Source organism: Lates calcarifer, linkage group LG3 (assembly GCF_001640805.2).
Source record: "Lates calcarifer isolate ASB-BC8 linkage group LG3, TLL_Latcal_v3, whole genome shotgun sequence".
Classification (NCBI taxonomy): Eukaryota; Metazoa; Chordata; class Actinopteri; family Centropomidae; genus Lates; species Lates calcarifer.
In genome coordinates this window covers 12,728,913-12,751,523 of record NC_066835.1, presented here as the reverse complement: position 1 = coordinate 12,751,523, position 22,611 = coordinate 12,728,913, and the positions used below count along the sequence as shown (strand labels likewise).

At 38.5% G+C, this 22,611-nt stretch overlaps 1 protein-coding gene across 4 annotated transcripts in view; it reads right to left on the bottom strand.

Moving 5' to 3' along the window:
• Window positions 1-318: 318 nt before the first annotated feature.
• LOC108898171 (ras/Rap GTPase-activating protein SynGAP) overlaps window positions 319-22,611 on the bottom strand; it is a 39,644-nt gene continuing 17,351 nt past the window's right edge. For 2 of the 4 annotated variants that reach the window (XM_051067091.1, XM_018698066.2), the window contains 16 exons: window positions 22,330-22,483; window positions 21,654-21,752; window positions 21,215-21,475; window positions 20,789-21,124; window positions 20,486-20,630; window positions 19,582-19,726; window positions 18,474-18,710; window positions 17,420-17,621; window positions 16,022-16,212; window positions 14,941-15,145; window positions 13,794-14,372; window positions 10,274-10,801; window positions 9,976-10,137; window positions 8,341-8,552; window positions 6,855-6,927; window positions 319-5,230 (listed from right to left, as the gene is read on the bottom strand). In XM_051067091.1, the coding sequence (XP_050923048.1) occupies window positions 5,192-5,230; window positions 6,855-6,927; window positions 8,341-8,552; window positions 9,976-10,137; window positions 10,274-10,801; window positions 13,794-14,372; window positions 14,941-15,145; window positions 16,022-16,212; window positions 17,420-17,621; window positions 18,474-18,710; window positions 19,582-19,726; window positions 20,486-20,630; window positions 20,789-21,124; window positions 21,215-21,475; window positions 21,654-21,752; window positions 22,330-22,483 (3,568 nt within the window). In that variant the 3' untranslated portion in view covers window positions 319-5,191. The remainder of the gene's footprint in view (window positions 5,231-6,854; window positions 6,928-8,340; window positions 8,553-9,975; window positions 10,138-10,273; window positions 10,802-13,793; window positions 14,373-14,940; window positions 15,146-16,021; window positions 16,213-17,419; window positions 17,622-18,473; window positions 18,711-19,581; window positions 19,727-20,485; window positions 20,631-20,788; window positions 21,125-21,214; window positions 21,476-21,653; window positions 21,753-22,329; window positions 22,484-22,611) is intronic. The other 2 variants (XM_018698062.2, XM_018698063.2) reach the window with 2 other exon arrangements.

The window sequence follows — 22,611 nt, the reverse complement described above, 5'->3', positions numbered from 1 at the left end:
TGACAATACACATGGTCATTCAACATACTGTTGATACAAAAATATGGATTAGTGCAGGTTTAATGTTCATCAGCCCAACCCAAATGAAGCTCTAGTCCTAAATCTACAAGATCCACTAACGTGCTTTAATAGCTAATAGAAAATGAACCCCAGGTTTTTCTAATAAAAGGTCCTCTTTCACTCCCATGGCCACATTTCCATCTTTTCTAATTGAATCTCTTCAATCAATATTAAATCCAAAGAAACAAATATTAGCCTATAAATAACCCAATATACAATCAAATTTAAGTAGCTCACTTAGGTACTTAAAATAAAAGATCTTCAATTAGGGATTTATTAATTTATTTAAATCACTCGGAAAAATCACCTGGAAAAATGAATACATTCCCTTTGTTCAAACAAAACAAATAATATCAATCAAGTATACTTACACTAATAATAATCATTACAAGCGCAATCATACCTACAATAACTACCATTGTAAATAAAACTACCAACATTAAACATCCACCATACAACATCAGGGGTGTGGAGGGTATGGCTTATCCATGGGGCATGGCTTATTTCAAAAGAAATGTCAAGTAAATTAAGGTATTACATCCAGTAGGCCTAATTCAAGTCAGAAACCCCACCAACTATATATTTGTGACACAGTAGATCAATTGTGCAGAATAATAGCTGCCGAGAAAAATACTTTGTTTCATTCCAAAATGCTATACATCCATTTTAGAAACATAAATATGTTGATTGATGTTAAATACCCTTATTCAAAATATACAAGATATCTCATTTCATTTATTAGGTCCTGCTTTAGCTGCAGCAAAGCGGCAGTAAATCTCCTTCTCCCTCGGGTGAACAAAGGTTCATACATCCTCTAAAATGTCATGACTCTGTAAACATAAAACACTTCTTCAGTAGTAACTTCAATAATATCTCTTACCAAGTTTTATTACAGTGGAGCATTTGTCACATTTTTCATTTTGGACCAAGAAACAAACCTCTTGTTCCTTTTTTTATGCAACAAATAATACAAAACAAGGTGTGAATTAAAGTATTTATAAGATGAGATGAGGGTCAGGAATCAACCAAAATAAAAGCAGAGTAGATGCCTCAGCACAGACCCCTCATTTCATGTGCTTTTTGAAATGCTTTTAGCTTTAATGCTCACTTGCCAAAGATTGCGTTTCAATATTTTGTGCGTTTGGCATTAAAGATATTAAAAGATTTCTCTGTGTTCCTTCTAACACCTGAGAGTCTGACGTATACCTGGAAAACAATCAATCTCATCCCGTAATTAAAAGTAGATCTGTATGAACGTCATGGTAACGGCACTTAAATACGATAGTAAACAGGACAAACTTTAGAAATGGCCCTGTGATGGCAAAGGTTGTATATAGGAAATCTTAAAACAGCAATGAACAAGCAACCAAAAATTAAACCCGACTTCTGGTTGTGAACAAAATTATAACTTTTTTTAAGCATTGCCTCTCAAATAAATACTTTTTTTTAGCCGAATGGAATAAAGTATCCTCTCAGGTTGTGGTATAAATCAGAATAAGGATCCTCAATTCCAGCAGGGAAGGGAGATGAGGGCACAATTTCAGAGGTAGCACACTGTACCACTGCAGCTAATACAGAGAAAGTTTCAATAATATATGGGTATAAGATATATTTTTATGTTCTTTACAAACATTTTTCTCACTTTATGTATTGCAGCTTCTCGTAAAATGAAAACAGAAATGCGGTATAACATTTCAAAATACTGTTTTGCAATGCAGGCCAAATAAATAAACACATATTTTAAAAGAAAATGACTTAAAACTGCAATCCAGGGGTTGTTGAAAGCACCACTGCTATTTTGGTTACACAACATAGGTGAGATATTTTAATTTGTCGTATTATTTCATATTTTAATGAAACTGTGCCATGCTGGAAAATTATTTTATTCAACTCTCATCCCATGAACGCAGTCACATCATAGCACTATAGTTTCTGGATTGCAGCATTAAGAGTTATAATATATAAGAATTGGTGTTTACCACATGTTCAACATGCCTGAAGGCCTACCCTTGATTTGAATACATTTTACATATAAGAATAGATATACATTAAGCTATTTTATACATTTCTGGTAACATAAACATATAATTTTGTATCATTGATATTTATCTTGAAAGAAAAATGTCTTTTTAAAGGCAAGAGGTTAAGATAAATTATATCAACCATGAAATTCATAATATAAATGATTCTGATTAACATACAGAGTTAACCAACACACTGCTTATTAATTCATCACCTGACTACAAAAAGGACATTTAATATACAAAGTTTACAAGTTCTTTTGTATTGGCATTGTTATTTTGGGCCCTGTGGCACAGACTGTAAGGCAGTCAAATCCTATGCACATATACTACACATCCCTGCTTGGAAACTCTTTATTGTTCTGTTGTTTTCACTGTTTCTCCTCTGTTGTTAGTCTGTTAGTCCTCTCCGAACTTTCATGTTGTATAATGCAAAAGGCTGAATGCCACCCTCTTCTGAAAAAAACAGAAGAGTCAGCAGGCTGGATTTGAGTTTTTTCTTTGTACATTAGAATAATATCTGACAGCAAACTTGACTTACTCGTCCTCGCATTTAAAAAGCACATGCAGAACTGTTGCACATCTATGCTTCAGAAACATTAAACACAACAGATGAGTAGTTCACTACTTGCTATAATATGATTTGTTTCCAGTTGCACATCATGTTTATAATCATAGTTATTAAAATGTATTTATTTAGCACTTTTCAATCTAATGTTACAAAGTGCTGTAGAACAAAATTAACAAACAAAAGAAAATGCCAGAAATGAAGGGCTGAGAGGCAAAAGGCCTTGATGTTATAACTTTTCAGTTTTATTTATTACTCTTAAGGCTTTTGTTAGTTTTGACCAACACCGTCTCTCAGGCTTAACTACAGCTGAAACTCTTGATCAACTAATTTACTGATTATTTTTAAGTAAATGTTAAAAATATCAGCAAACAGTGAAAAACATTCTTCACAAATTCCCAAGGTGAAACCCAAAGATATTCAGTGTCAAACAAGCAAATGCAGTAAATTCTCACTTTTATGAAGCTGAAACCATCATTTTCATTGACTTTAACAATTAATTGATTATCAACATAGTTGTGGATTAATTTTCCGTTGATCAGCTAATCCATTAATTGACTAATCATTGCAGCTCTAGATGTACGGGCACAGTCAAGCACTGATTAGAAACTGTAGACTAAAGATGAGCTGTTAGAGATGTTCTGTCTGAGAAGCTATGTAAGTGATATCTTCAAGATATTTCTGAAAGCATAACCTTTCCTCAACACATGATGTTGAATATAGATAGCTTTTTTTTTTTTTTTTTTTTTGCACTTCAATAAAGTTGGGGAAGTCATATGAGACATATGAAAGCTTAATGGTCCAAATCAAAGCAGCAGGGAGCGAGATATCCCGACTTTTAGGGCTCCATTTACTCCTGGGATTAACATGTGTTCTGTATTTGACTCTAAAACAAGTTACTGTTCTGGCTCGGTATTGGTATTGAATCTCAATCAGGTGTTAATGACACACAGCGTGACCATGGTTTCTTTTTAAAAGAAAAAAAAACACTGAAAAACCAAAATCCATTGAGCAAGTGAAACGATCACCTAATTCTGCCTCTTCCTGCTAGTTTAAGCAAGCCCTGCAAAAGATAGAGAAGCAGTAGCTGGGATGTCTTCCCCACAGAAAGTGATTTAGAAATGAATGACAGCCATCAGTGATATTCCTTCCCTTGCTGAGCCTGTCAGCACTGCCAATCTAATGTACATATTGAGATCAGAATCAGTGATTATTATTAATACCAGGTATAAATGCAAAGGCCAAATTATATATTCAGATACAGATCACCTGTTAATACAAGGTGTAAATGGGACTTATCATGGGTCAAACTCAAAAAAACAAAATTCTGGGTCCTACATTTCCCATAATGCAATCACTAGTGCTTTAGACCCTCTCTGCTTGAAAAATGACCATGTTTTGCAAACTACCTCCACTTTCTAATACAGGATCCACCTGATGAAATAACTAACCCTACTGTGTAAAATGGGTGGAGTGCCCCTTTAAACTCTATTTAGTTTTAATATTTCTTTGTCTTTATTGTTAATGAAGCACTTTGTATCACTGTTTTGAAATGTTATATATACATACTTTGATCATTATCATCACTATCATTATTATTACAAAGTGAGCGAAAACACATTTTAATCTCAGATTATTTTTTGTAAAATATTTTCATTATTAAAAAGTTTTAGTAGCTTTAAGAAAGACTTGTTCTGTACACTTCAGTTCAACAGATTGTAGTTCTGGCTTTACACTGTTTACCGAAGGAAAATGTAACCGAGAGGGTATAGATTGTATTTAAAGCAGTTATAATATAAATCGATTGTAGGGCTTGTTTGGCATGTATTTAGTCAGGATGGCTGTACTATAAAGGATGCAAGAAGATGCAAAACCATGATGATAACCACCTCTGTAAGTGAAAATATCTTTGCAGTGAGAGTATGTTACTAAGTGATTTCATCAGAATCAAATAGTAATATACAGTCGGTCTTTGCTTGGGCCCTGCATCTGAGGATCATAGATGGCAAATGATTTAACAACATGCTTTGTTGCTTGTCACAGATGTCACCATGAGGGGATATTGTGCTTGTAAAAGCCTTTTCTATGTTTTGTCTGCAGCGACTACAGTGAGAAGCGAGCGTGCTGCTTGAAGCAAGGAAAATCATGAATCCATCTTCATCCTCAGTGTTTTACACATCTCTTGTCATTTCTTCTGATTAAATAAAGAAAATCATTAGGTTCAGTATTGCCATTATTGTGGCATTGGCTTATATTTCAGTCAACGTGTGCAGAGATTCACTACACACATTGGTCCTCACGCTAAATTGATTGTCAAGTTCTGGTACAGGCAAGGTTTGAATATGTGCAAAGTTTTTTTTTGTTGTTTGTTTGTTTTTTGTTTTTTTTAATTTTAAGAAGGTTGTGAGATGAAGCTTCCAGTAGTCCTACTAGATCCACTGCAGAGCTTTGTCTTCATGGGGTTTTTTGTAGAGGATGTAAATCAGTCTTCTCCTTATGCTTGAATGACCATCATGAGCTCTGGTCACTTTGGAACTGGCAGTCAGGATCCTGGGTGGCCACCATAGCCCTGGCTGATAGACTGAAGGGAGAGAAAACAAGTGAAATTACTACTTATTTACCATTTATGCCGTCGCAAGGGCGTAGGTTTAAAAGAATAGTTCAACATTTTGGGTTATATGCACATTCACTGTCTTGCAGAGAGCTAGAGGGGAAGATGATACCACTCTAATGGCTGTGGAATAGAGAGCCTGCAGGTTTTTAGCCTATCTCAAAGACTGGAAACAGGAGGAAACAGCTAGCCTGGCTCTATCTGAAGGTAATCCTCCATTTTAGGGCGGGGGGGGGCTTTGTGATATTTCTTGGCTAGGAGCCATTGCCAGGCAACCAACAGAGGCTCCAGGAAGTCACTGCTCCTGGTCGATAACAGTCCAACACGCGAGGCCCCCCCCCCCCAAAAAAACGGCGAAATGTAATTTTTACAGGCAAGATAGAGTTCATCAACGAGCCTTAGATTTGTTCCCTCTTTTTACGTCTTTGTGCTAAGCTAACTGGCTGCTGACTGCGGCTTTATAGTTACAGTGACTTGAGTGTGGTATTAATGTCCTAATCTAACTCTTTGCTCAAGAAAGCAGATAAACGTATTCCCCCAAAATGTTGAGCTATTCTTTTAAATCTTAATTGTCTGGTTTCTGTCTTTGGGGAAAGAACTGTTCATGCTTGCAGAGAGTAATTAACAAGACTCTCCCACTCTGAAGGAATAGCAATTCTAAACACTTACTCTGACTTTTATTCTTTTTTTAAAATGGGCTCCAAGCACTGCAGCATTCAATAATCACGAGCAAGTGTGTTTATCTCATGGCTGTGACTCTTAAGCCGGAGAGGAACGGCTTGCAAACTAATCCTGCTTTGCAAACACTAAAACTCCTTTACCAGACTCTAATTTCGGCTGCAGAGTTTGGATCTATCTTCGTCACTCATTTGTATTTGTTGAAGAGGTCTGGTGTAAAAATTATGACAATTTCTCAGCAGACCTAGTGGAAAACAATTCTATTTATGGTCTGATTTTTCAAGAGGCTATTCTGTCTATTTGCCCTTGATACTGATGACTGCAAAAAGGGCGACAGTGTCGAGGACAGCAAACGTTTCTTTGGATTTATTTTGGCATAAACATGACACACGCGCACATGCACACACACACGCAGCCTCTTCACCTGCGTCACAATCCAGCCCACATGGTGCATTCATGAAGCTGAGCCCTGAAGAATCACTGTGACGCTGCTGGTGACTCACAATCGAGGTTTTTCTAATGATGAATGCATCCTGTGGTATAATAATAATCTTTTTGTGTTAAATAATATTCCGTTTCAGTGTCAAAGACTTGATATTCCTTCACAGACACAAACTAGATTAACCTCTGTACATAAATTTAAGCTCCATCCAGCTCTTGATTTTTAGGATCAGCCCCGTGTTTTTCCACTCTCCCCTCAGACGTGTGCAGTAAAAAGGGTGAAATGTTATTCCAGACGTGACATATACTTTTGAAAAGATGGGAGTAGGTGAAGTGCATGACAGCTGCAAGCTTTCTCCTCCTGCACTGGCTTTGGCAAATGCTTTGGATATGATGTAAGAATGATGCAAACTGTTTTAGGACATGACTGGTTTAGCGAATAGGGATGATAAAAGATGTAGACACAGGCACAAACCTGGTCTGTGAGGATTCGAGGCTTAATATCAGGAATGGCACCCCCTCTCAGCTCATCTTCCACAGCCATGAGTCTGACAACAGGGAAATAGAAACAAACATACCGGATGACAAAAATAGAATTATGAAGCCGGTGTTCTTCAAATTTACTGTAGGATTATATGGCCATATGATGATATTAAGGTCTTGACATCTTTCTGGGCACATTCTGCTATCCTCAGAGAGTCCTGAAGCTGAATCTGAACTGCCTTTAGAACAGTTCAAATTCAGCTGTTCAGATACAGAACTTGTGAAAACTTGCGTGTGTGTGCAGGATCATGAAGTGTGCACCCGTCTGGCATATGTGAATTTAATGGAAATAGAGTCAAAGTTAACTGAAGGAGGCTTTCTACCAAATGCAATGAGATGTGAGCCTTGTAATACTCCAGTTATACAAAATGTTGGCTTTCAGAAAATTGGCAGGAGTTGCACTTTATTCCAAGTAACATTTCCTTTAAGCATGTGTAGCTACCATCAGATTTAGGCTGGTGTTTCCTACCAACTATGCTTATTGTTCATGACATTTAAATGAGCTTCATTTAAAGGAATAGCTCCACATTTTAGGAAATAACACTTTTATTTGCCTGCTTTCCGAGAGTTGGGTGAGAAGACTGATACCACTCTTATGTCTGTGTGGTAAAGGTATCCTGTGGAGTGTGTATTGATGAGCAGGTCCCTTGTTTGTTTCTGTTTCATGTTCAGCTTGCATGGGCACAATAGCTATGTTTCAATCCGAATGCAGCACAGACCTTTGACTGAATTTCTAGAAAATCTGAAAAAGAAAATGCTAATGAACGTGCATTTCCATCCACTATTGTTATGTGAGTATTTTGAGCTAGACACAACTAGTCAAACCTGAAACAGTTAAAAACAAACAGTAAATGTGACGAAAATATGGCATTTATGTTTCTTTCATTTAGTCTTTTTGAGTCACATGCTTCATGTAAGTGTGTTTCCACTGCACATTGTTGCATTATGCTATGATATTGATGAAGTTTTTTCAGCGTTTCCACACAAATTGAAACACATAATTATGCACATAAATGCATGGACTTGGGTAACATGGTAAAAAAAAAATGCTTTCAGTATAAATTGTGTTTGTTTTCAAGAAAACTCCGCAGAGAACTTTTATTCATGGAGCTAAAGCCAGGAAGTGGTTAGCTTAGCTTAGCATGAAAAGTATCAGAACTTGTAAAACTCACTTCAAAATGAGGTACAACATGTACCTCATTTGTTTATTTCATGTAAAAAAATAAAAAAAGGGGGGAGTTCATTTTGAAATTCGGACACAGCCTGACCAGGTCACATAAACATGTGTAGCAAATGCACCATTTCGCTAGATCTAATTATGATATAGGGCATAGATTTTATATTTAAAAAAGACTGTGCATTTTAAGTTTGCTCAGCCTCATTTCTGCCTGCTCTGGTTCAACTTGAACACTAATCACCTGCTGATGATGCCTTTGATTTGAGAGTCCTTCTCCAGTTGCTGCTGCTTTAGGCGACGCTCGCTGTCCTCCAGGCGGCTCTGATACTGCTGCAGGATCTTGTTTGTCTGCTGTTCCTGCGACAGAAGTCTCTGCTCGTATTCCTCAAGCTTGCGATGAGACATCTTCAGCCGTTCTTTCAAGGAGTGTATCTCTTCTTCGTATTCTCTGACCTGAAAGACGAAGGAAATTAAGTGACTTCAGGTTATTTGTGGCTTGTATTCTGCAATATTACTGAGTGATGAGTGATTGTTATCAATGCGGGCACCACAGATGGTAGAGATCTCTTTATGCTAAGCAGCAAATGCAGACAAAGCTGCAGTGGAATTGTGCTTGAATGTGTGCAACCACAAGTATCAATGTAATAAACAGCATACACAGTAGGCATCTATTTCTAATGTAGGCAAGGATGTGGGAGTTATTCATCAGAGAAGATGCACAACAGCAGCCACCAATATCTAACTCATGTATTATTCTGTTAAAGCTCCAGAACAGGATGGCAATATGGCAGAGACAGTGTCACCTCAGTGTATGTACTGTATGTGTAGCCATCAGTTGGAGATTTTTTTTTCCTTTTGAAGTGGTTGGTATACAGGTTTAAAATGTGTGTCTGCTTAAGATGGGATTTACATAATGAAAATGTTAGATACATTTGGAATATAGGCAGCTGGATTTTTGCACTGATGCGTCACCAGCCAGGATAGTTTGTCTGTTTCTGGAACATCATGTGTGTTGTCTTATGTATTTATTTTTAAAACCAAGGATACTGTCTTCACCAGCACCTACTGTACAGTATTTATTTGGTGTGTATTCACATGCAAGTTGAAAGTTAAAATATAAAAAACAGTAACACAAGACAAAGAAATATGATGAAGCAGTGCACACCTAAGCCTCTTTAGGTAAATTTATTTTATGTAAACTTCAATATGCTGTACCTCTGTTTTTTGACTTAAATGTCAAACTCCCATGAACAAGAGCCTATCTTTTGGTTAAGAGACATGCAATTCTTTTTTTAATTTACCTGATTAAATTTTGCTGTTGGGGTTTGGTTCAACAGGAGATCTTAGACTGTCCAGTTAGGTAAACATGAATCATTTTGGCAGGTTATTGATCACTCTAATCCATGATTTCTATTCATACACCTGACTCTTGCTGCTATTTGGAGCTGCCAGCCTACTAAACTACATTTTTACATTCAGCACTAAAGTGTGTGCATGTGTCCGTGTGTCCGTGTGTGTGTGCGTGTGTGTATCATATTTCGAAAAATGTGCTGATCAGGAAAGTAGATACTTTATGACTACACTTCAGACCCCCGAAAGAGCCTTCAAGATAATGCTTCTTTGATTCTATTTATGCCTGTAAATCTCCTTTTGTATCTCAGCTTTCACTATATATATATATATGTGTGTGTGTGTGTGTGTGTGTGTGTGTGTGTGTGTGTATAAAATCTTATATTATATTATATTTATGTCTGAGACTTTTCTTACTCTCAGGCTGGCATTCAGCTCAGCAAAAACACTACTGCATTTTTTTTTGCCTACTGTCATAGGAAGCAAGTGAGTGTACTTTTGGAGGCGGAAAAATACATGTACTAACCCTCTCTAATCGTGACTCATCCATGCTCTTTGAATACTCTTTCAGCTGACCCTCACGGTCCGGCCGCAAGCTCTCAATGTCAGCAGAGAGATGTGGCATGTTGGACACCCAGGCGACTGTCCGCTCGTTGAGGGCTGGGGTGTTCAACGTCGTCTGAGAACCCTGAAACAACAAAATGGGTAAGTCGTGATTTTAATCTTAATATATGCATACATTATGTATGAATAGAGGCACTAAAGAAACATCACTATGCATTTTGCAGCATCTCTTAAAATAGAGAGCATGAAGTTAGACTCACCTGTTTATTGACAACTGGCTTGAGCAGATGCTGCTGTGGAGGCTGCAGTTGTGACTGTTGAGGCTTCTTGGTGCTTTTTGTTGGAGTGTCCGTCGACTCCTCTGCAGCCGCTGATGGGCCCTGGTTCTCTTTGGCGGAGCTCGTCTGGTACGGGAGCCCAGGAGCTGGGCTGTCCGTCACCGACAGCTGTGTCTCCTGCTGTTGCTGCTGTTGGGACTGCTGTTGCTGCTGCTGCTGTTGTTGCTGTTGCTGCGGCTGCTGAGTTTGGCGCTGTTTTGGCTGGCTGCCGCTGTAATTTGTGTCAGAGGAGTCGAGGAGGAGGTTCCTGCTCTGCGGGCGAACCTTTGGAGGCGTGGCGGTAGCTGGAGTGTTAATGGACCGCTGGGACTTGAGGTGTTGTGGAGGGGCAATGGATGACTGGCGGACAGGATGAACTGTGGTGGGAGGTGTAGCCAAAGAGGCCGGGGTGCCCGTCCCAGTGGCTGTTTGAGATGTGACTCCCATCAGGTGCTGCTGCTGGAGAGACTCCTAGGGGAAAGAATGAGTCAGGAAAATTAAGAAAGCTTAATCACATTGACTGAGAATACTTTCTTAATTACATACTTAATTTAATTGACTGAAAACCAATACATGTAGAGTTTGAAAATATCCAACTTTGATGCCCCCCAGTGCTACACAAAGACCAAGTAGAAGTTAAAGATAAGTTAAATTGACAAATTAAAGATACAGTAGCAGAATAAACATTGCAGAACAACTACAATGCAGTGGTGTAGTTCCAAATTTTATTTTAAAAAGGCAATATCAAACAAAGAAGTTTTAAGCCTTGAGTGTCCGGGCATGTGGTGCATAAACACTGAATGCTGATGTCTTAGTTGGACTCTGGGGACAGTAGCGTACCGGTCCCAGATGACCTGAGAGGTCTGGAGTTAGATATGTGTTTTGGCCCTAAACTATTTGGTGCTTTAGAAACCAAAAGTAGCACGTATGGATAGCTTATGTGTAGCTGTACAGATACAGTAGATGTATAGAACGACAGACACACGGATAAAAAATGTAAATATTAATGCGTGTACAGTCCAGACTCTAAGTAAACTTTTTTGTTGTTTGGTTTCTGTGCTTCAGCCCATTCAATTTTATAGAAACTAATAGATGCTATATCAAAGTGCCAAGTCTCAGCATTAATTTGAAAAGGTTTACGTCAATATAGAAAGAATTGTGTGAGACGTACAGGCTTTAATGTAGTAGCCATTACCTTATTTCAAAAATGTGTTTGAATGTGTTGAAGCACCTGAAGAACAAAAAACATGTAAGTGTCCGGACACCTACAGTCTGGAGTGGACGGATGGACTGATGGATGGATAGGTAGATACTTAATTAATGCATAAAGCACTGTCCTGATAACACCATCTGTATTAATAAAACAGGAGGCTCTTGTGATGTTTGTTCCATTAAGGCCCACGCAGCAGGACAGAAATAGCTTCAGACTACATGACAGTATCATTAAATGCTATAATTTTACACAGACGTGCGGTAGTAAACTTCAGCAGCGTGATAGATCAGCAGCCCATGAGCACACCATCAAGTCAGAACCGAAAAGGTCAGTGTAAATTTCTGTTTCATTAAAAGCTGTTCCACAAAATACAAGAATCCTGCTGACCTCCATCAAACAAGTGACAGTCTAATTTAAGTTTAGAAGCTTTAACTGAAAATGCTCAAACTTCGGGTCATGAGTATAGACTATGAAACAGTTTAACATCTCTCTCCAGGAGATCTGAGTCTGATCTGCAGCACACTGAGGGTTAAGGTACGTATTATACAATGATATATGTGCTATCCAGCAGTTAGAACGCTTTTTCTTTGCCCTATTGACCGACAGCTAGTATTCAGCCCTGTTGAAACAAGGACGCACAGCATGATAGATGTCAAGCACCATACATAGTTCAGCAGAGGAGGCAAGTGAATGATCTGGCTTCAGTGTGGCGTCTGTAGCATAACAAGTGTCTCTCAAAAGTGCCCTTACATTACTGTTAGATTTGCATATTCTACTGCTCAAGGGAGGGACTTTTTTTTGTAAACATCTCCCATTTTGTTTTGGATCCATGCTTTGTTCTGCAGCCTGAAAATCAGTCTGAGAACAGAAGTACAAGCTGGGGTCTAATGAACCACAAGGGCTGATCTGAATGCAGCAACTAATGCAGACATTTTTGTTGCTCAGTCGAGGTGTTAAAATCACACTAAGAATAAATGACAAGGCTCTAAGTGTGCTGGGCAATTTGGCTTAGGATTACAAAAAAAAAAGGTCTCCTGGTCTTTTTTAACAAAACTGAGAAAAATAATTCTTGGCTGTGACTGTGCTCATCACAACATTTGGAGATCCAGAAAAGATAATGCTGTTGGTATCAATTTTGCGTGATCTTAAATAAAGAAAAAGGGATATAAACCAAGAGATCCACCAACATTTACAACATAAAAGGGTAAAGTTACTCCAAAAAAGAACAGAGGATCATGCTTGAGTTTCAAACTTTCATTTTGACTGTATAATGTCTGTTTTTGAGTAACTTTACTCTTATTTTAGGGATATAAATGTTACTGAAAGCAGGTGGTACTACAGGTGGCCCACTCAAACTTTTAAGGAGTTTGGTTAATGATAAAACACAGTTTCATGAATTTGCATTAATTAATTTCCACACCCGGTTAAAGCTATCTTTTGGTTAAGATAAATGTAAAGACTCAAGAGAAACCAAACCTGTAAATGATTTTAGTCCTAAAGGAGGGAATCTTGATGTGCATGACTTTCACATATAAATAAAAAATGTTTCAAGATTCCTGTTTAGGGAGGCTGCATTACCAACTGGGCAATGAATGAGGTCTTACTGAGCAGTACATCTAACCTAGCAAATCAGTAAAGAGGCCCTTCAATATAAAGTGAAATAAAATGTCATTAACTACGGATCATGATGCCTTACAGAAGCATGCATCCTAAGATTCTAATTTCAGCTCATTCCAACAGATTTAACAGAACAACATATACTAAAACTGTATCCAAGCAGCAGCAACTGCTAGTCTCTAACACTAAGCACACAACAGTCAGTCTGACTGGAAGATTCTGAGTATGTCCTGAATTATTTAAAAAATATGCTGAAACAAATTCAACTGAACAAAACAGACTGACCATTTTAAATGATCAGTAGTCTGTGAGCATTGTGAGTCTATGGGCCAACTATTAAAATGGAAGTTCTCCACCTAGTGGTGCTCTTTAAAGCATAATGATAACACTTTGGCTATTTATTCAGTCAATAAATATGGAGAAATATATAACAATATATACATTGTTTGTCCTGTGTACTGTAGATACAATGGTAAGGTTACACTGCACATATCTTTGTTTGATTACATATGTAACATTTTGCTTTTAAACCTGTTATGCAAAACAAGGGTTCTGTAGGAGTAGAATAATGTTGCATATCATGACAAACAAATTGTCTTTCTGTTTGTGTGACAATCGCTAAGAGGATCCTACCTGCACTTGCAGTGACAGCTGGTGCCAGGCGTAGTCGTTATTCTGATTCTGCCGGGTGAAATCATCACTGTAACTGTGAGAGTGGACAATGCTGGGCTGCACCAGACTGCTCTGTGACCGCAGGGCGGACAAGTCCTCGCTGCGGGAGAAAGCACTGTTGCCAAAGGCGGGTGCATAGTCGTGGTGGCCATTCTCAGGCTCGGGAGCGAGGAGAAGAGGAGGGGGAGGAGGCTGAGACTGAGCTGGGGAGTTCTGGGCAGCCAGATGGAATAGCGGGTTCTGGAAAGACAGGGGGAAGTGCATGGCTGCTGCTGCCTGCTGTTGCTGTTGGGAGATGGATTCGGTGGGACCCCCTATGTGGCCCATCTGGCTCAGCCTCAGACCGGAGCCCGCTGAGCCCGCCGGCATATGCCCTCCCATACGAAGAGGACCGCCGAGGTTCCCGAAGCTGTGTCCGAGGCCAGCGATGGAGGCTTGAGAGGAGGTGAGCATGTCTCCCACAGAGTTCAGGTTGGAAATGCTGTTCATACGGGAGTCCTGGAGGTCCATCATAGAAACACTTTTATTCACACTGTGGACCTGAGACATAAGAAAACATTCATTGTAGCTTAATTTTGAAGTGAATTTGATTAAAAACACAGCATATTCACGAAAACCTTGTTCGTGCCCAGGAAAACTGTAGTCTCTCAGTTTGTCTGTTTTAAAGAATTTAACTGTTCATTAAATGTATGTGTTTACAGTTTTAAATTTGTTTAAATGTATTTGTCATATAGTTATGGTGGACCATTTTGTTAGATAGATAGATAGATAGATAGATAGATAGATAGATAGATAGATAGATAGATTTCTTTTATTTTCATCTTTCTATTTTTTTACTCTCATTTATGTTTTTTTATATTGCGTTGTTGTTTAAAGAACTAACTAACTGGATCTTTTGCTTGATAAGAAATTAATTTGAAGATCATAATGTCTCAGGTTCCTAAAATCAGTGCACAATCAAAAACAAAAGTGTGTGACTCAGACACAGGGGCCAGAGTCCACATAATCAAATGAAAAACTGTAAAATGGTTCTGATGATTAATTATAGAGAGGGTGTCAAAAGCTTCAGAATTATAATACACTAAAAGTGAAAAATTTAACACTGTACCTTTGGATCAGGCTCGGTAATGTCCGAACTGCTCGTGCAGTATGCAGGGCTGGATCGAGCCAGCGGTGGACGAGTTACGTAGAAAACCTCCCTCGACGAGCGAAGGTCCCGTTCTGCGTGACGCCTCATGTTCAGATTCGATGAGAGGGATTCTACAGCGGATACTCCAGTTGTTGGAGATGGCAGGCGAGAGATGTCTATTGAACTGCAGAAACACAACAGGAGAGAGACATTACAGCAGCCACTAGCTTAGAGATCTTTCATACCAAATTTTATTTTGTATCTGAAAATGTAAATAATTGCTGGTTGCTGCCCTAAATAAAATGAGTACACGCAATCATTAGTGTGCTGGATTCCAGTCGAGACTGTTTGACCCTGTCAAGTCACTCGTAGCCTGATGCCCTCTGGGGTTAGAGCTAGGAGGAATGGCAGGTGTGTCATTGGCTGTGTTGGTTTGAATTTCCAGATGTTTTGATCTCTTACTGATTTATAATAGTAAACACAAAAAAGCTGCTGTGGAGTCCTCTGATATTACCTCTATTATTACTCTTACTTAAGGAGTTCTTGTTTAAACAGTTAGGGCTGTAATGAAAGCAACTGTCTCCTGACAACAGAAGAGTGCTGGAGTGAATTAAAACACAGAGAAAAGAGGTTTGGGGAAGATGGCCTGAGAACAGGTGGTGCTGGTAGTTATGGACTGATGGAATACTTTAAAAGCCCGAAGAGGTGCATTAGCATTGGCATTATGGGCTCTTAGAAATACACCAGTGCTTATTTTTGAGGTATTGGCAGCTCAGTGCATATTCTTGGTCTTTTCTTATGTGTGTTTACTACACCCATATGAAACTGTAATCCCTCTATTAATGTGCGAAAGGTGCACATTTGCAATCATGACCATTCACATTGTCTTGATGAAGCCACAGCAGGGATCAATCATCTGTTCAGATATAAAACTATCAGCATTACCCATCTCAGAGCACTGATCAGAGGAGCACACTCTTTGGGGACATACAAATCCAATTTCATGTGTAAACTGAAGACAACAAAGACTTATAACACAAAGGACACCATGGGAACATACCTGTTTAAGTCACGCATCATAAGGCTTTGGAAGTCAGAGGACATGAGACGATTGAAAGATGGTCGCGAGAAGAGTCTGTCCTTCGGTCGGTCTGGTTGGTGATTTGTAGGCATGTGGAGCTGTGGGTTCCTCAAGGCGACACTGATGTCATTCAGCAGCCGTGGAAGGGGTCCGAGTTTGAGAATAGCATCCTAAAACACAGAAACATTTTTTAAAATCAAGCTTCCAATGCTCACTTGCCATACGCCTGGAGTTTTTTGTTTTTACTGACTATTTTTTATTTTGGAAAGGTTTTGTAATAAAAGTCAAATTCAAGGTCCAACTCAAACGAAACCAGAGTGAAAATAAACATTTGACATCTTTGGATCAGGTTCAGTGATGAGTAAAAAATTGCAGTACCGACAGACTGTGCAAAGTTAAAGGTAGGTACTGCACAAATAGCTTGTGATCGCCTATAACCTCAAATTATTATTTATATATAATGGTGCATTCTTATTTATTATATAACAAATAAGAATCTGCTGATAAAACCTGCCACATTGGTATTAGCCTATACTCGCCTTATCAAGCAGCAGCTGCCAATTAATGTCATTATAAGTCAATGACATTCATTCAGTCATGGGCCATCGACTCAGTAAAATTGTAAAGGTACTGCTGATAACAGTTCATCACTTCCCCCATGTGCTTCACTATAAATGCATTTTAATGTGAAGGAAGTGCTGAAAGCACATTTCAGGGTTTGCTGACATTATCAAAAATACATTTGATGAGTATATTCTCCACATATTTTTATCAGAAAGTCTTTTTTAAACACTGCATGGCTAACATGTAACACGTGTTACACGTACTTTAATTTTGAGAAAAAGAGAGCACGATGTCCAATCAGTAATCCTCATCAGCAGATATCCTTATTTTAGTATTTAATCACTTCTTCCTTAAAATCATTATTCAGCGTTTCCTCGCAGCCTGGAAGCAAATGTTCTGTGGTCCAGTACCCAACCATGCGTCTGCTATATATGACTCACTTCATCATTCATGAAATTCAAATATCGTTAAGAAACATGAAACAGAGAAAAAAGCTATAAAAACACATAATTTTGCACATTTGTTAACCTATGAGGAAATTTAAGGCTGACCATATTAAGTATTTATAACTTTCATTATGTTACAACTGCAATAAAATTTCATTAAATTAACAGAGCAAGCAGCAGAGTTAAATATTAAAGTGCTAATTCCACCTCTGTTTTCAGAGTTCAAATAATATTCATTGTGTCTGACAGAAAACTGCAGAACCTCATTTTCTAACGCTCCACTCGCAACACTCTCCAGAGTGATGGAGAAATCAAATTAAATGTTTCATTTAAATTTTCTAATAATTTATCACATTATTCTACTTACCTTGCTGAGCTGGCCCATGACTTCCCACAGTAAACTGTGAAGCATCGACAACTCTCTGCCGAGGTCAATGTAGCCCTCAAAGCCCCCGGCGTTTCCTCCAGTGTCCATGTTGGAAATCTCATAAAGAAACTGCTGCATGGAGCCCCACTCCATCTCCAGGAACTCATTCATGAAGTACATGTATTCCTCCTTGGGTCCAAATCTGTGTGACAGGACACAGCCAATCAGTGGATGGATCTAATGTTTACAGTAAACGTGCAGGAGTTTAGGTTTAAAAGTTCACTCTCACCACTATCAACTCGTTTCCAGCTGTTTTCAGTGAAAAAGTTCAAAAAATTCAGTAACTATCCAGGACCAAACAGCAGACAGATAAAATTAGCAACCAGCTGGTGAACATAGTGGAGCACCTAACAGCTATTTTTGTCAAGAGTTGGTGGAAACCTTTGACCTTTGACCACCAAATTCTTATCAGTTCATCCTTGAGTCCAAGTGAACACTGTACCAAATTTCAAGAAATTTCCTCAAGGCATTACAGAGATATTACGTTCATGAGAAGGGGATGGATGTTCAGATGGACAGACAAACCAAAAAGCATAATGCCTTCAGCCACTGGCTGTCACTGACACAGAGGCATAAAAGACTGAGGAAAATGTTATTTAATGTTCATGTTTAATGTTCGTTAATTTAAGTACTTTATCAAATGTTCCTGAAATGTAGAGTCCATTAAATTACCACCAAACTTTTGATGTCTTAATTACAGGTGCCTATTCAATTCAGCCAAATTGTTTCAAAGTTAAAAAATGTCAGTAAAGAGTGCAGAGTGAAGGTAGGAACAAATGTGTTGCAGCTGAAAGGCTTAGAGCTCATTGTGGGTGAGTAACAGTTTATACCCTCGCAGTCAAAACCGCAAGCTCCTGTTTCCAGGATGTTACTCTGTGACATGCATCCCACCTAGCACAAGCACCAGCGTCTACAATTCTAAAAATGAACTGAATCAGATTGATGTGATATTGTAGCTGTAGGTGTAGGGTGACAGGTGATGACAGAGACTCACTTGCTGAAGCTGGCCAGGTTCTGCATCACCTTGGCTATGAGTGTGAGTGTGCGGGACGTGCGTTCAGCGGGGTACTCCTGCATTAGGTTGAACAGGGAGGGGGACATGATGGCTGGGCACATGAAGCGAAGGAACAGGGAGGAGCTGATGAGGCTGTCAGCGAGATCCTCTCTTCCACGCTCAGCACATCTGGCTCTCCATGAGGCAAAAACTTCCTTCAGCTCCCGAGGAAATATGCTGAAACAAGAATATGATTTTTATTACCCACTGTCAAGGAGAAGTGTGGGATAAAATCCAGCAGCTCATCCAAAACCCTCAGGAATTCAGCAAGGTTAAGAGATAAGACATATGGAAAATTACTGGACCATACTCTGCTCATGATTGGAAAAAGTGCTGATAAAAACCTTTTCAAAGAGATTAACATGATGTGTATGCATTTACTGATCATATAATGGAAAAAAGATCGTCATATAGTCAGTGATAATGTTCTAATTCTATCCCTGTTAAAATATCAGTTTGCAAAAACAAAGCTTTTATATTGGTGTTATATGGGGGAGCCAAATATATTGTCAGTTTGAAAGACAAAATTACAAATGATTTATCCTAAATGCTAAAAAACAAACCACAAAAAACAAAAACAACATAAGGTATGAGATTTTTGTCACCTGAAACATTATTTTGATAAAATTTGGAATTTCTTTGGAATTTCTTTTAAAATAACTTTCTTTTCTTTTTTATTTCACATTCATTTCTTTTCCTAATAAAAAATATACTGCATGATTCTATTTTTTTTTTTTTCCAGTTTCAGATTACATTTTTTTTTCCTTCAGCTGACTTATCCCTCTGCTGACAATAGAGAAAGTGTGTGTGAGTGACTTTATAACAAAGCAGGTTGAGACCTTTGCTCAATTTCAAAAAAGCTCATTTCAAAAATGTGGGAACTGAGAAAGGTGGGACTCAGAAATTCCTATGACCCATATTCATATGACTGACATGGACAAAATGGACTTCAGACAGAAAGTTTTAGACCCCACCTGACACCAGTAAATACACCTACAGAACAGACACCTGTATATGTTATAGGGAGTACAAACAGGCCAAAACTGACCAGAGAGAGTTGATAATCTTGCAGAGTAACAGCTCGCAGCACATGCGAAGGTTGGCTTGGTGGTCAGCAAGGACTGATGGCGGGACACGCATGGGGTCCACCTCACAGTTCTCCTCAGACTCATATAAGGCTCGAATGAAGTCACCTGAAAGTTGCAGATCAGACTGTCACTATGTTTCATAGAAAAAGCGTAACACTTTGCACATATCAGTCACTTTCCTACTAGTAGTCTAATACACATTCAGAGGGAGACATTTAAGAAGTTTGCAACCATCTGTGTTAATAATTAAATAATTACAAGTAAATATTCCCAACACTAAAAATAATATTGAGCCTGTCTGTGATCAAAGTTACTTGGTTTTCCTAAGAACATAATTTTCTATTCCAGAACAGGCTTCTTTTTTTTCCAGTGGCTAAAATGGAGGGACAAGAGAAAGTACATTATTACCCACCTTCCCCTGTACTATCATTATTAGATATGAGTTTGTAATGGCTTTGAAACATGATACTAAGATGAGATAAAGATGTGAGGAGACAATGTTAAACAGGGGCTGCTAAGATGAAATCAATCTAAAAACTTCAAAACATAATTATAAAGCACATTTATACTTAATGGGCTAAAACATAAAAAAACATTGGTATGTCTTATTTTCTATGTGCACTGAATAATGACTAGTTTACATGTAACAGTTAACATAGCTCTACATTTAAATAAAATGTCACAAACATATTGCATATGTAGATGTTTCACTGTCATTATCTTGACACGAAATAATGTCATCAACTTTGCTAAATGTAGTCGACTTCAACACATTTCATCAAAACATTTGATTTACTCTGAGCTTCAAATAGTCCCTTTGTTCAGTCAGCAGGATATAAGAAACACAGAGATGAGGCGTTTTACCTATAGCATCCTTGAGGTATCTGTGACCTATCAGTTTGAGGTACTCTTCCACAGCCTTAGTAGCGAGCGTGTTCTCCCGAAAGATCAAGTGCTCACGGTCCATGAATCGATCCACCTCACACATCGCCATGTCAGACAGGAATTCCTGAGAAGGGATAACATTTGCAGTTCAGTGGAACAGACTCAAAGGAAAGACCACTTTTCTATAAAGTTACTGCAAGGAAATAAACTCAAAAATGCAAACAACTCTGAATTGTGTGAAAATAACATGCAATCAGATAACTTTTGACCTCTTGTGTTTACCTTTGTCTTCCCTGTGCTTTGGAGTATGTGCACCAGAGCAAACGCCACCTCCTCTTTGCTTTTCACACTCAACAGCGGCTCCAGAACAGCACACAGTGTTCGGTAGTTGTTGGTGATGTACTCAGCGAATTCCTTGTACAGCTCCATAGGGAGGATGTTCATTGTCTGGTAGCGAGACTTAACACGCAGCGAGGCATTGATGACTTTGGCACTTCCAACACCACCACTTTTGGCCAAAACACTGGACTGTATCACCGGGTACCATTGCTCCACAAACTGCCGGCCCGTGATGCTGGAAATGGGGATGCTGACAAGGCCAAGGTATGTGCTTTTTTCCTAGTTTACCAAAACAAAACGACACATTTTCTTAGTTTTATTTTAGTTACTAAATCAGACATGCTTGTTTTAATGACGCTCTTTCTTTACCTTGCGTCTTTTTTTGTCTGTTTCCTTGTAGAGGTGTAAGCGAAGGCTACGAATGGTAGGCAAATTGTTAAATTCAAAATGCTCGCCCCAGAAGACGGTGTCGGTCCGGGGTTTGCTGGTGGTGCGTGCGTACAGCATGTCATCCAGACACAGCTCACAATAGTAGCGTTTCTTTGCTGGAAGGTCTCGAGCTTCAATGATCCACAACTTGAGCACATTGTCCACCCGTCTGCTGTTGTCCTGAAAGCGAAATGTGGAGTTCTATTACTGCATTATAACAGTCCTTATTTACATTTGTCCATAATGTTACAACCTGGAATCTTGTGAAAAAATGTAAGGTCACCGGGTGTTGGAACCTTTGGATAAACGGTGCATTGTTGATCGTTTTCTGGAATTACTGGAATTTAAAATTAAAGACAAAGAAATCTATGGTATCTACCTTGTTAGGTTTAACAGCTCGTTGCAGATTCTCAATCCACTTGTCTCTTTCTGAAGCTGAGCGGCAGGCAAAACATTTTGTCCCTGAACTGGTGGTCACCTTCAGATAAACATACAGTTTTTGTATATTTTTAATCATGAAATATCCCTTATATGACTGCAACTAACAATTACTTTCAATTTCAATTTAACTATTAATCTGTAAATCAATAAATTCATCAATAATCAATAAATCAATAAATTAATCTGTAGCTTATACATTGTCTTGAAAAGCTGAAAAATGACCATCATTATTTCCCATAGCCCAAGCTTGCATCTTAAAATTGCTTGTTTTGTCTTGCATTACTGCAAGTCCAAAACCCATAGATTTTCAATTTATAGATATGTAAAACACAAGAAAACAGCAACTCTGAAAATTGGGGTGAATGTTTTAGGATATTTCGTTAATAAAAGACTTAAATTGAATAATTAATATAGCACTAGAGCATCTAATTTTCAAGAGAGGTGTGCAGTGGTTTTATAATGGCACTGAATTTCTATATTCACATATTTAAAATATTGCAACCAATTAAACTGAACTGCTCAGTAAACTATAAGATATAGTGAGATAAAAGTAGAAAAGAAATTCAGTAGTAGTTGGGTACAACCAGGAAGAGAGGCTAAAGAACTTAACGCACCTCAAAGCAGTACTCTTGCCCTAAAATGCTTGAGTGAACAGGTTTGATTATGGCCTCCTCATCCAAAACTAAGTCCAAAGCCTCTGCAGCACTGCTAGGAGAAAGTAGGGACTCATGGGAGTGGGATTCCTTGAAGCTTTGCATCAAGCGAGTCCTGGTGAGAGGAGAAGGACAAGAGGAGATTTATTTACAATCCAAGTTAGGATCTGATTTTAACTGTGTTTCCATATAATTCAAAATGAGTCACAGTAGCTCAGAAATCCTCATGAGTCACTCCTGCAA